This window comes from Callorhinus ursinus, unplaced genomic scaffold (genome assembly GCF_003265705.2).
Source record: "Callorhinus ursinus isolate GAN/ISIS: 27379988/994484 unplaced genomic scaffold, GSC_fseal_2.0 scaffold77, whole genome shotgun sequence".
Classification (NCBI taxonomy): domain Eukaryota; kingdom Metazoa; phylum Chordata; class Mammalia; order Carnivora; family Otariidae; genus Callorhinus; species Callorhinus ursinus.
The window spans coordinates 439,968-452,579 of NW_027397139.1; the positions used below are offsets into that span (position 1 = coordinate 439,968).

General features: G+C 55.7%; 2 protein-coding genes across 2 annotated transcripts in view; both read right to left on the reverse strand.

The window, feature by feature from the left end:
• Nucleotides 1–862, reverse strand: part of ALKBH7 (alkB homolog 7) — a 1,849-nt gene extending 987 nt beyond the window's left edge. Inside the window, exon 1 of the mRNA XM_025861029.2 lies at nt 607–862. Within this exon, the coding sequence (XP_025716814.1) occupies nt 607–810 (204 nt within the window). The 5' untranslated portion in view covers nt 811–862. The remainder of the gene's footprint in view (nt 1–606) is intronic.
• Nucleotides 863–3,300: 2,438 nt separating this feature from the next.
• Nucleotides 3,301–8,557, reverse strand: CLPP (caseinolytic mitochondrial matrix peptidase proteolytic subunit). The gene is made up of 6 exons (XM_025861477.2): nt 8,326–8,557; nt 8,166–8,237; nt 7,516–7,612; nt 6,496–6,683; nt 5,467–5,572; nt 3,301–3,668 (listed from the first exon to the last, which is right to left on the reverse strand). The coding sequence occupies exons 1-6, from the start codon at nt 8,509–8,511 to the stop codon at nt 3,496–3,498; spliced, it is 822 nt and encodes a 273-aa protein (XP_025717262.1). The 5' UTR covers nt 8,512–8,557; the 3' UTR covers nt 3,301–3,495.
• Between the last annotated feature and the right edge of the window lie 4,055 nt (nt 8,558–12,612).

Here is a 12,612-nt window from a genome sequence, read left to right on the forward strand (position 1 = left end):
GGGGGGGGGGGGGGGGGGGGGGGGGGGGGGGGGGGGGGCGAGGCGGGCAGAGTGCAAAGAACTGGTTTTCCCAGCATGACCTTTGACACCACCCTCAACTTACCACCTTGGTCCTATCTACCCCAAGATCCGGGGTCTCAAACCCCAACCCCTGTCCTACTAGGTCTGGCCTTACTCCTTTGCACCCGCCTTCAGGTTCCAATTCAGTCCCAGAGCTTGTCCCCAGTGCTGGCCCCACCGCAATAGTCAATACTGTCTGTCTCGGCCCACTCAAGTCTTCTGTCTCCGCCCCCCACTGGTGACTCTCCCTCATCTTGCTCCACACCTGTTTTCGGCCCCTAACCTTGCTCCTGTCCCCCAAACACCTTACAGCTCTAGATCCGGCCTCCACCTATGGCCACGCCCTCATCTCCGAAGTGCTTTCCCTGCCCGCAAAGCCCCTGGGCATCAAGACCCCGCCCCGAACTATAGCCCCTTTACAACCCAGTGCCCCACCCCTGCGCCCACCTCTAACGCCACAGGCCCCGCCTCTGCCGTGGCCCCGCCCAGAGCACCACCCCAGGCCCCGCCCCCACGCGGCCCCGCCCCCAGCGCCGCCGGCCTCACCGCGTCCCAGTGATCGTATTCGTAGCGGCGGCGGCGCAGCTCGGGCTCCAGCTCGCGGCTCAGCGTCTCCTCCTCGGCCGCGCTTAGGAAACCTGGCCGCACCACAGCCGCGTCCCGAAGGCGGCTCAGTACAGCCGGGCCCGAGCCCCGCACCCAGCCGGGCACCGGTAGCGTCCCCAGCGCCAGCCGCCCACTCCCGGCCATAACCCCGGAGCCCGGTCGTGGAAGCGGTCGGAGTCGGGGCTGCGCCCCCGCCCCGGAGCCATTGGCTGTGGCCGCACCGGACCCCTTCAGTGATTGGCCTTCCCCAGAGTCCCGCCTCCCGGCCAAGGCTACTGGTTGCTGCTCGGCTCGCCCTCTCAAGCTCTTGGCTCCCCGTAGAACCCGCCTCCCCCCGCCCCCCGACCCCGCGCTGTGGGGCGCCATAGATGATGGAGGCCGGGGGGGGGGCAGGGCTCGACGGGCTTCGGGGTCAGGAGCTATTGGAGGCTTTGGGCCAAGGCCCCGGTTGTGGAGTCGGCCAGGACTTGAGATGAAGGGAAAAGTCCGCTCAGGCTGAGAGGAAGGGGTCAAGGGCACGGGGTTCAGGGGAGTGACATCAAGGCCATGATCATGGGGTGGGGCCAAGTTAGAGGTTGGGGTCAAACGTTGAAGCCAAGCATCACCCATGCCCCCTCTCAACTGGGTCATTCCCACCCGTGTACAAACAGGCTGGCTCCCACCTTATAAATAAAAAACAAAAAAACCCCTCCTCTTCCCTTAAGCGTAGAATTGACGGAGCACCACTTTGCTGCCCTTACTGGAACATTTAGTGGATCTAGACACGGTTTGTCATCTGCCCCTAACATCACAAAATGAGGGACCACGACACTTTGGGCGCCCCCTGGTGGACGTGCGCACCTCCACCTAAGAGGTCACTTGCCAAAAATGGAACCTGAATCCGATCAGACTTACCTAGGTTTATACCTCAAGTCACAGGAAATATGAAGGACAGAGGTCACAGCCCATCCTGATCCAATCATCAAAATTCAGATGGAAAGTCCCCGAGACAAGAGAGTGAATTTCAAGGAAAGAGAAGAAAAAGAGGGAGAGATTGAGAGAGAGATTAAGGGGAAAACCCACGGTTAAAAGAGACTTTGGGATATACCTACCAGTTGCAAGGTGCACCTTATTTGGATGCTGATTCGAACCAACTAAAAACATAGAGGTAAACCAGGAAGATTTGGACGCTGGTTGAATATGTGACGATAGTGAAGTATTGTTTTTTTTAGGTTTGCAAATGGTATTCTGGGGGTCTTTGTAAAGATTTATCTTTTTCGAAATACGTTGGAATATTGACCCCACAACCCCTCCAGGGACAGCCACAGGTTCTCAGCTCTCCTTATACAATGAAATTCCTTGAAATATGTGACCAGCTCCCGTGTCTTCCCGCCCCTTCCCTCTGGGTGCACTCCAGGCTGGCTTTTGGCCCCCACAGCACTGAAAGTGCCCCTACTGATGCCATCAGTGACTTCCACTGTGTCAGATCCAGCAGCCGGTTCTCAGCCCGACTGCTAATTCATCGACATACCGATGATGTCTTTTCCATTTTCATTCCCAACCCTGACCCCAGATTTATCCGCCCCCTGGGATGTCTGAGGCACGTCCAACACCAGAAAGTCAACGTGTCCAAACTCGACTCCTGATCCCCTGCCCCCACACCTGCGCCTCCCTGCAGCCGTTCCACCTGTCAGCTCTGCCTTAAAACCTGCCTAGAATCTGACCTCTCCTGGCCACCCAGCTGGGGCCGCCAGCCTTCATCTGATTGTTCCAAGTCTCTGAACTGGTGTCCGGTTTCCACGCCAACTGCAGTCCTCCCAGTACTCCATGGCAGCCACAGTCTTCCTGCTTGTCATTTTCTTAGAACCCTCCGTGGCTCATCTCCCTCCTTGCTCAATCTACCAGGCCTTTTAAGGTCTGTCCTCCTTCCTTTTTTTTTTTTTTTTTTTTTTTTTAAAGATTTCATTTATTTATTTGACAGAGAGAGACACAGTGAGAGAGGGAACACAAGCAGGGGGAGTGGGAGAGGGAGAAGCAGGCTTCCTGTGGAGCACGGAGCCCGATGTGGGGCTCGATCCCAGGACCCTGGGACCATGACCTGAGCCGAAGGCAGACGCTTAATGACTGGGCCACCCAGGCGCCCCTGTCCTCCTTCCTTTCTGTTCTCATCTCTCCACTGTCCCCCTGCCATTCCACTTCAGCCATGAGCCTCCTCAGGGGCCCCTCCCCTTTGGCAGCCACAGTCCTGCCACAGGGTCTTTGCACTTGCTATGCCCACTGCCTGGACTGCTCTGTCCCTCTCTCACCTTAAACCTTGTTCAAGCATCACCTTCCCAGCAAGGCCTTCACTGGCCACCCCCATCGAACGCTGTAACTCTCTCTCTCACACACTGCATACCTCTTTCCCTGCTTTTTCAAGAACTGTCTACCTCCACAAGAATAAGTTCTTGTAGACAGGGATTTTTGTTTTCTTCACGATATGTCGTGGCCTCTAGAACAGTGCCTGAAATGTCCTATTTGCTCAGTAAAGTTTGCTGCAGTTAGGGCTTGGAAGGTCAGAGCCTCAGGGTCACGGTGAAAGCAGAGGAGGCCTCGTGCAGGGCACACGTGTGCGAGCCACGGTGGAGCAGGCAGGCAAGGTGACACAGATGGGGATCAAAGACTACAAAGATTTAATTGAAAATCACAGTGTCTCATTCAAGATACCTGCCCTGAAGGGCAGCCCCAAGCCCAGAGTTCCTCACAGGGCCCTTCCAGGCTCAGCAGTGAGGGGTGGGCAGGGCTGTGGCGCCAGCGTCTGACTGGTGCCTGGCTCCCCCGACTTTCCTCTGGAGGGTGAGGTCCCAGCTCTCAGATGCTTGCTGGGGCGGGCTCTGCTGCCGCCACCACTGCCACGGGCTCCTTCTGCACCAGCTCCGGCTCATCCTCACCGTCCTGGGGAGGGTGGACCAGAACCTTGTCTAAGATGCCAAACTCCTGGGCCTCCATGGGGCTCATGTAGCGGTCCCTCTCCATGGCCGACTCTGCCAGGGGAAGCAAGGATGTGTGGGGTTAAGGGCGGAGGCCTGGGGCCAGGCTGGGGTCCCCGTTCTGCCACTTCTTCGCTGGATGACCTTGGCCTTCCCCGCTTGGTGCCTCGGTTTCCCCACTGGTAAAATACCCATTTCCATTTTTCTTTTTTTACCGGTTATTGATGTCTAATATACACCCAGACGGTAAGCAGACAGTGTGAATTTCAGACAGAACATAACCCACATGGCCAGCACCCAGGCCCCTGACCGCCCCCTGCTTGAGCCTGCTTCCAGTCACTGACTCCTCCGGCCCAACAGTAATCGCTAGCTTAACGGTGGCCTGACGGCATAGATAAGCCTGCTTCCTTTTGTTTTTAAATATGTGGAATCACAGAGTGTTTACTTCTTTTTCCCACCCGGCAATATGTTTCCGAGATTCAGCCCGGCTGCTGTGGGTCGCCGTGGACGGGTCTCTGTCATTGCCGTGTGGGATTCCACGGCGTAAATAAAGCACCAAAGTGCCCGTCCTGCTGCTGTTGGGCATGGGGGTGTCTCCCAGCGTGAGGCTCCTACACACAGGGCGGCCGTCTGCGTTCCCGTCCGCAGCTTTGGTGGCCATGAGTGCTCACTTCTCTTGGTTACATGCGGAGCGGGGGAACCGTGACATTTTGGGGGCATTCTGAGCCTGAGCTGGGAGTGTCAGACGGCTTTCCAGAGCGGTGATGCCGTCCTCAGTCCTGCCTGCCGAGGGTGAGCGTTCCAGTTGCTCCACATTCTCACTGGCACTGGGTGTTGGGTTTTAGATTTTAGCTGTTCTAATGGATTGAAATGGCATCTCACTGCGGCCTTAAACTGGCCTTTCTCTAAAGACCAATGATGTTATTTAAAAAAAAAAAAAAGATGGGCAAGGGGTGCCTGGGTGGTACAGTCGGTTAAGCATCCAACTCTTGGTTTCAGCTCAGGCCATGATCTCAGGGCCGTGCGATCGAGCCCGTGTCGGGCTCCACGGTCAGTGTGGAGTCTGCTTGGATTTGTCTCTCCCTATGCCTCCGCCCCTCCCCCCATGTACTGTCTAAAATCTTAAAAAATTAAGATTTTATTTATTTATTTATTTGAGAGCGAGCGAGCGTGAGAGGGGGTAGGGTCAGAGGGGGAAGCAGGCTTCCCATGGAGCAGGGAGCCTGATGTGGGAGTCGAACCCGGGACTCCAGGATCATGACCTGAGCTGAAGGCAGTCGCTTAACCAACTGAGCCACCCAGGCGCCTTATTTTATTTTTAATAAATAAATTTTATTTATTTATTTATTTTTGAGTAGTCTCCAAGCCCAACGTGGGGCTTGAACTCCCAACCCTGAGATCAAGAGTCACATGCTCTCCTGACTGAGCCGGCCAGGTGCCCCTAATGATGTCATTTTAAAATATCATCACTAAAGATGATGAGCAGCTTTTCTTGTATTTCTTGGCCATTTGGAATATTCTTTACTGAGGACCGCGTTCAAACCTTTGGCTTGTTTCAAGGAAGTTTTCGTCAAGATTCTGCTAATTGGTCTCTTTAAAGTGCTCAGGACAGGGGATCTCCACTGGGAGTGATTCTGCACCCCCAGGGGACATTGGGAGGCAGCTTTGGTCGTCACAAACAGAAGGTGCTACTGGCATCCAGTGGGCAGCAGCCAGGGACGCTGCTCCACGTCCCACAGTGGCCAGACAGAGGATGGTCCAGCCCTGAGTGTCACAAGGCCTGCCACATATGTGTGTGGGGGTTAAAATAAAGGTGGGCAGGCGGGGGTCCGCCCGGGGCAGTGGCACTCACCGATCACCTGCAGGCTCTGTTTGGTGTGCTTGGCGTAGATGCCGTAGAGCTGCTTCTTGAGTTTCATGATCTCCTCTGCCTGGATGGCAATGTCTGTGGCCTGGCCCTGGGGGGTGGCCCAAGGGCGGGTAAGAGGGAGAGCATCAGCCACTCACAGGGAGGCTGGAGAGGTCGTTCAGACAGGTGAGCAGGACTTCTCGAGGCCCTGCACACCCTGCTGCATCTCTGCCCCCAAAATACAGGAAATCTTCCTGTATTTTTTTTTAAGATTTTATTTATTCATTTTAGAGAGAGAGAGGTGGGGGGAAAGGGCAGAGGGAGAGGGAGAAGCAGACTCCCCGCTGAGCAGGGAGCCCGATGCAATGCGGGGCTCCATCCGGTGACCCCGAGACCATGACCTGAGCCAAAATCAAGAGCTTAACCGACTGAGCCACTCAGGCGCCCCAAGGCTTCCTGTATTAACTGCATTTTCGGCATGTGGAGCCTCGCCCCTCCCAGGGCAAGCGGATTCCTGGAGAGAGCGGACAGCTCCAACTCAGCCATGAGTTTTCATGGGCAAACCAGCCATCAGTGTGCACACCCTCAACCACCTCCTCCGTGGGGTTCTCATACGCAGGGCCACTGTCCCCTGCCCCGACCCCCATGAGCCTGCTGAGATCATTCAAAGCCAGTCCTGAGTCTGCTGGCCCTGCCTCACTGTTCCTTCCTGCAGAAACCACAGTAAAATCCCTGTCCACTCCCCCCCTACCCCCCGCCCTCTGCCTCCGGAGCGACCCTGGTGCTTCCCACGTGGCCAAGCATGACGTGGCGTGTGCCCCCCCCTCCACCCCCCGCCTTGGGAACTGTGAGTAACAAACCATCTTCCTTCCCAAGGCAGTCCTTTCCTGATCAGATGGCCTCACCATACACGAATCATTGTAAAACCCGTATTTCAAGCACTGACACTCCCCCGTGACTTCTACCCAGTCAGTCCTCCTGTCCAGACAGCACCTCCCATCCCAAAGCAGCCTGCACGGGGCCGGCACTCACCCGGGCACCCCCGGAGGGCTGGTGGATCATGATGCGGGAGTTGGGGAGTGAGTGGCGCATGCCCGGGGTGCCGGCGGCCAGAAGCAGCGAGCCCATGCTGGCGGCCTGGCCCACGCACCACGTGCAGATGGGGTTCAGGATGTACTGCATCGTGTCGTAGATGGCCAGGCCCGAGGTCACCATGCCGCCTGTGGGGGAGGGGGGCGGGGGGGAGTGAGGGGCTGTGCTGGCTCCTCCCTGCATCCTTTCCCTAGCGAAGCCCCTGGCCTTGGGGAGGGCTTGTGTGGAGGCAGCCCCTTAAAGCCGGTGTCACAAACGTGAATACTTCCAAAGGTAGGGAGGTGACAGCAACGGGTGACACAAACTAAGTGGGGGCAAAGAGGAGAGCGCATGCTCCGGAGGGAGCTGACTGTTAGCACCTGTGCACATGGGCCTAGGGGGGGACCAGATCTGTCAGAGTTTCAAGAGAAAGTGGAAGTCGGGGAGAGCGGTGGCCGAGAGGGAAGCTCTGGAGCCAGCCTGTCCTGGCAATGTCGTCGGTGTCACCTTGGGCAAGCTACCCAGCCTCCACAGTGTCGCCGGCAGACCGGGGATCACTGAAGAGTACCTACCACCGGCAGCTGCCACGAGGACCGGATGAGTTCAGTGCCTATAAAACGCCTAAAGTACAGGGCACAATCGGCACTCAGTCAAGATGAGCTATTCTCTTTTGGGAGGGGGACCAGCCAGTGGTGGCAGCTACCAGTTTTAAAATGCTGACCACCAGGTCAGGTTGGTAAAAATGTTATGTGTGGGATCAAGGAGACAGGCTCAGCTGCCCGTTTGTGAACGTAGACTTAAAAGCAAGGAACAGGCAACTTTTGGAGGTTTGGAGACCGTTTTGGGACTCTGCAGGAAGCTCAGCACCCTTTCTTCCTCCAGAGGGAGAGTGTTCCTGATGGGGGGGGGGTTTCTCTGTCCCCTGAGTCACCTGGAGTGTCCCAGGAAGCGGCCCTGGCCCCCAGGGAAGGCTCTGCTCACCGGGGCTGTTGATATACATGTGGATGGGCTTCTTGTTGCTCTCGGACTGCAGGAACAACAGCTGCGCGATAACCAGGCTGGCGACACTGTCGTCGATCTGCAAGTAAGCGGGGAGGGTGGGCTGGCGCAGCTGGGGGGTAAGGAGCCGGCTAGTGGAAGCAATTGTGACGTGGCTGGGGATGAAGTCAGGGAACAAGGACGGGTGTCAGAGCCCAAGTAAGACGGCTGCAGAGAACTCAGGACCAGGGAGGGGAGGTGGTGAGGGGTGGTAGGGCCCCACCGGGGGTTGGGCACAGGAAGGGGGGAGTCAGTGGGCCCGGGGCAAGGAAGGGAAGGGGTGAGGAGGGTTGGAGAGAGGGATCAGAGCCAGGAATGGGGAGGAGGATCACTGGTAAGGGAGGGAGTCAGCGTGAGGGAAGGGAAACGCAGAGTTTGAAGAAGGGGTGGGGGTGGGGGTGGGGGTGGGCGGTGGGGGCCAGCAGAGGGGGCTGAAGGCTTCTGTGCCCAGGAAGTGGGGTGTCAGATTGGGACCAGGGCAGAGCCTTGGCAGTAAGGTCAAGGGGGAAGGGTCAAAGGTCAAGGGGGTTCGAGGAGGAGGGGCGCGTGGGGGTCTGGGCAGGCGCAGGGGAGGATCCCGGCGGGGCACTCACCGGACCCATGACACACACGATGCGCTCCCGCAACAGCCGCGAGTAGATGTCATAGGCGCGCTCGCCGCGACCCTGGGGGAGAAAGATGGCGGTGAGGGTCAGGGACCGGCCCCAAGACCCCCGACTCCCACCCGGGGCCGAGTTCCCGCGGCCGCTGTACCGTCTGCTCCACCACGATGGGAATGAGCGGGAGAGCCCGGGCCGCCGTCGCGTGCAGGCTCCGCTGCAGGGCCACGCCGGTCTTGGGCGTCCGCCGCGGGGAGAACCGGGCGGCGAGGCGAGGCCCCAGCGCGGGGGACCTACCTGCCGCCACCCGCGCCCCCCCAACCAATATTCCGGGCCACATCCCGCCGCAGTCCGTCCCGGCTTCCGTCCGATGGCGGAACTACAACTCCCGGCGTGCTTTGCGTCTAGGGCGCATGCTCACCGGCCGCCCACGTCCCGGGAGCCGGACCGGCATGCTTAGGGGCGGGGCGAGGGAGGGGCGGAGCCCGAAGGGGGAGGAGGCGGAGGGTCTTTAATGCGGCGAGATCTAGTCCTCTCCCCAAAGAATTGGTTATTCCTTAATTTAAAAATCAGCTCCAGGGGTGCCTGACTGGCTCAGTCGGTGGAACGTGCGACTGCATCTGGGGGTTGTGAGTTCAAGTCCCACATTGGGCTAAAGCTTACTTTAATAATAATAATAATAATAATAATAATAATAATATAAGTAAATAAAAATCATCTCCATTGTGCCCACTGGGCTGGGGCCTAGCCGAGCTTCCAGCTTGGTGGGGCTAACCCGTACAGAGACCTTTCCATTCATCTATGGACTCCAGGCTGTGGGAACCCAAGGATGGGTGTTGCAGACTCTGCCTGGGAGGTCTGTGTGGAAAGCTTTCCTAGGAGGAGTGAGTATTGGAGCTGGGTTTTGAAGGATGGATGGGAGTTTGTTAGGTGGGGAAAGACATTCCTGGCAGGATAAGAATGGGCAAAGGGATGGAAGTAGGAAGGCTCCTGGTAACGTTTGGGACCTCTCTTTTCCTCCAAATCCGCTCAAATGCTGCCTTCTTACAGGTGTCCCCAGAGCCTAGAATGGTTCCTGGCGCACAAACAGATGCTTATCAGTGACACTTTGAACCAAGAGGTGATAAGGGAGGAAAGTTAAGAGCTGAGAGCTTTAGAGGCAGCTGCCCCACCTGCCCAGCTGTCTCAACCCATGAAGTGCTGTGTGATCTTAGGTGCATCGTTTAACCCTCTCTGAGCCTGAAGTTTCTCATCTGGAAGATGGCAATGATCAAACCAATCTCACAGGGAAGGATTTAAAGAGACCGGCTGCTGAAGCAGCATATTGAAGTCCCCTGAGTTTGAATCTGGTCCCCATTACTTACTAGTCGTGTGTCCCTGAGCCTCCGTTTTCCATCTGTAAATAGGGGTAATGATAACATACAGCCCAGGGCTGCTGTAAGGCCCTCAGATAGTAAGTGCTCAGTTTGTATTCGCTAGTGGTGGTTTTAATTATTGATCGTGTTAGCCAGGAACCACCGGGGTCCAAGAAGTCCTCTCTTAGGAGGGTCCTTTTGAGGTGGGTTTTGACAGATAGATAGGAGTTCACCAGACTGACCAGAGCCTAAATGCTGGACCCTAACACAGATGCTGGGTGCCCTAGAGAAGGGTAGTTTTTGTACCCTCTGTGTTCACAGCGGATCCCCGTCTGATGGGGAGAGAGAACAGGACACGGACACTCCCGCCTTATGGAATCAGGGCAGGACTGAGAGAAAGACCTGGAAGTAGAAGAGCTTGGAGGAGGCCTTAGAGGCACTCCCGCAGGCACGAAGGCCTAGATCTAGGTGTCACTGACATGGGTTGGGGGTGGGAGGAGCCAGTGTTCGGCCCGGGGCGTGGCATTCCCCGGTCGGGGACTGTGGAGGTGGGTGGGCTGTCCCAGTTTCTGCTGTGAGTCAGGTGGGTGGCCCTGCCCAGCCGGTTCCCCTAGGGCCCTGAGCTCCCTCCCCGCCCTGGGGAGAAGGGTGGGCCGTCAGCTGCTGCCGCAGCCCCCGCAGCCCCTCCCCCAGCACTCCCCCACGCCCCCTGACCTCACTGCCTCCCTTTGTTTCACCTGCTCTACCTGTCCAGAGTTCAGCTACTTTTCGCCTCCTCCGTGCTGGTTACCTCCGACAATAACAGCCCCATGTGTGTTCCTTGTGTCCCGGGGTTACCTCTTCATTCAGCAAGCTGAGAAAGCTCACCATATCCCTCCCCTGCCTGAAGCCCTCCCCTTGGCTCCCTGTCATCCACGCTCACCTCCTCCCTCACCTACTTCCACGCTCCCTCCCCCACTTGGCTCCAGCGGTGACATCGACCAGCTTTCGGTTCCTCAAACACACCAAGCCCCAGTCGGGCACCTGGGCTTCGCCTGCGTCCTCTTCCTGAATCTAGCTCCTTCCTGACATACAAATCTGCCCTCAAACGTCACCTCTTTAGAGAAGTCTTCCCTGATTCCCCTTGCTGATATCCCAGGCCCACTCTGGAACCTTTGCCTTGTTTAAATGGCTGTCCAAGGGGCACCTGGCTGGCTCAGACGGTTAACCATCCAACTCTTGGTTTCGGCTCAGGTCACAATCTCAAGGTTGTGAGATGGAGTCCCGTGTTGGGCTCCCTGCTCAGCAGGAGCCTGCTTCTCCCTCTCCCTCTGCTGCTCCCCCTGCTTGTGCGCGCGCTCTCTCTCTCTGTCAAATGAATAAATAAAATCTTTTTTTTAATAATTTTTTTAAAGATTTTATTTATTTATCTGAGAGAGAATGAGAAAGCGAGCACACGAGAGGGGGGAGGGTCAGAGGGAGAAGCAGACTCCCCGCTGAGCAGGGAGCCCGATGCGGGACTCAATCCCAGGACTCCAGGATCATGACCTGAGCCGAAGGCAGTCGCTTAACCAACTGAGCCACCCAGGCGTCCCTCTTTTTTTTTTTTTTTAAAGGCAACTTTTGAACAGTACCTGGCACATTGTAGGCACTCAGGTAGTTAATGTGTGATTCTTGCCAACTTTGTTTGCACAGTATGTTCTCCATGAATGAATCCATGTTAGTAGATAGGACGGGAGGGACGAAGGGGGAATATTTTGACTCTTGGCTACAAAATCAGTCCATCCTACTAGTTTTAGGTTATTACTCTGTGGTCAGAGAGAAGCTCTGATCATTGTTACCGGTTCTTAGATGTATGCAGAGCAGGCCTGTTGAAATGGATAGAAATTGGAAAATTAAGAAAAGAAATGGAAAACCAAGGATTGAAGAGGCTGTGGGCAGATGGATAATCCTGTAAACAGCTCACCGACATCACAACAACTTCTCTGGAAACAAAGTTGACACCACGTTTCAGATTCACATGGTCTACTTCTAGTTACTCCTTTTTAGGAAGTGATCAAAGGTGAGCACCAAGAGTTGGCCATAAGGCCACTTATGACAGATCTGTTTATACACTCTGTTGTTTCAGTTAGCTAGTGCTGTGTAACAAATCATCCCATACACCTAGCGGTTTCAAAAAGCGCCAGCTAATTACTTCTTACAATTGGGGAGTCTGGCCTGAGCTCCTATGATTGTTCTCTATGTGGGGTTTGCTGGGGCTGGAATATCCATGGTGAACATTCTGCAGTCCTGTCAGGAGACTCACTTCAGCTGCCTGGGCATCTCTCTCCCACCACGTGGCTGCTTGGGCTTCCTCACAGTACGGTGGTCTTCACATCTCACATGACAACTGGCTCCCAAGTCTACGGCCATACCACCCTGAACGCGCCCGATCTCGTCTGATCTCGGAAGCTAAGCAGGGTCGGGCCTGGTTAGTACTTGGATGGGAGACAACTGGCTCCCAAGACAGAAGAGGCAGAAGCTACTTGTCTTCTTAGAAGCTTGGCCTGCAAGTCACGTGGCAGGTCTTTGCCACATTCTGTCAGTCAGAGCAAGCCACACCGCCAAACCAAAATTCAAGGTGGGAAAGGGGACACTGACTCTTGGTGTGAGTTGTGTCAGGGGCCCACAGGATGGAAAGAATTGATGGTGGCCGTCCTTGGAGACAGTCTACCACACTTACATTCGCAAAGAATCGGAAGTGTCCAAAAAGAGGGAGCTGATTAAATCATTAAAATTTTAAATTAAAAAAATTATCAAGGGCACCTGGGTGGCTCAGTTGGTTAAGCATCTGCCTTTTACTCAGGTCATGATCCTGGGGTCCGGGTTCCCTGCTCAGTGGGGAGTCTGCTGCTCCCTCTTCCCCTCCCCCTGCTCATGCTTGCTCTCTCTCTCTCTCAAAAATAAATTTTAAAAATCTTTAAAAAATTGTCAAGTATGAGATTGTGGAATATTACTGGTATTTACTTTTTTTTTTTTAAAAGATTTTATTTATTTATTTGACAGAGAGAGACACAGCAAGAGCAGGAACACAAGCAGCAGGAGTGGGAGAGGGAGAGCAGGCTTCC

What these genes read in the sequence shown, in the direction of transcription:
- CLPP (XM_025861477.2), bottom strand. Translation starts at nt 8,511, where the DNA reads ATGTGGCCCGGAATATTGGTTGGGGGGGCGCGGGTGGCGGCAGGTAGG. An exon ending in CCATCGTGGTGGAGCAGACG is followed by an intron (nt 8,238 to 8,325) that starts GTACAGCGGCCG and finishes TTTCTCCCCCAG; the next exon opens with GGTCGCGGCGAGCGCGCCTA. An exon ending in AGCCCTCCGGGGGTGCCCGG is followed by an intron (nt 5,573 to 6,495) that starts GTGAGTGCCGGC and finishes GCCACCCCCCAG; the next exon opens with GGCCAGGCCACAGACATTGC.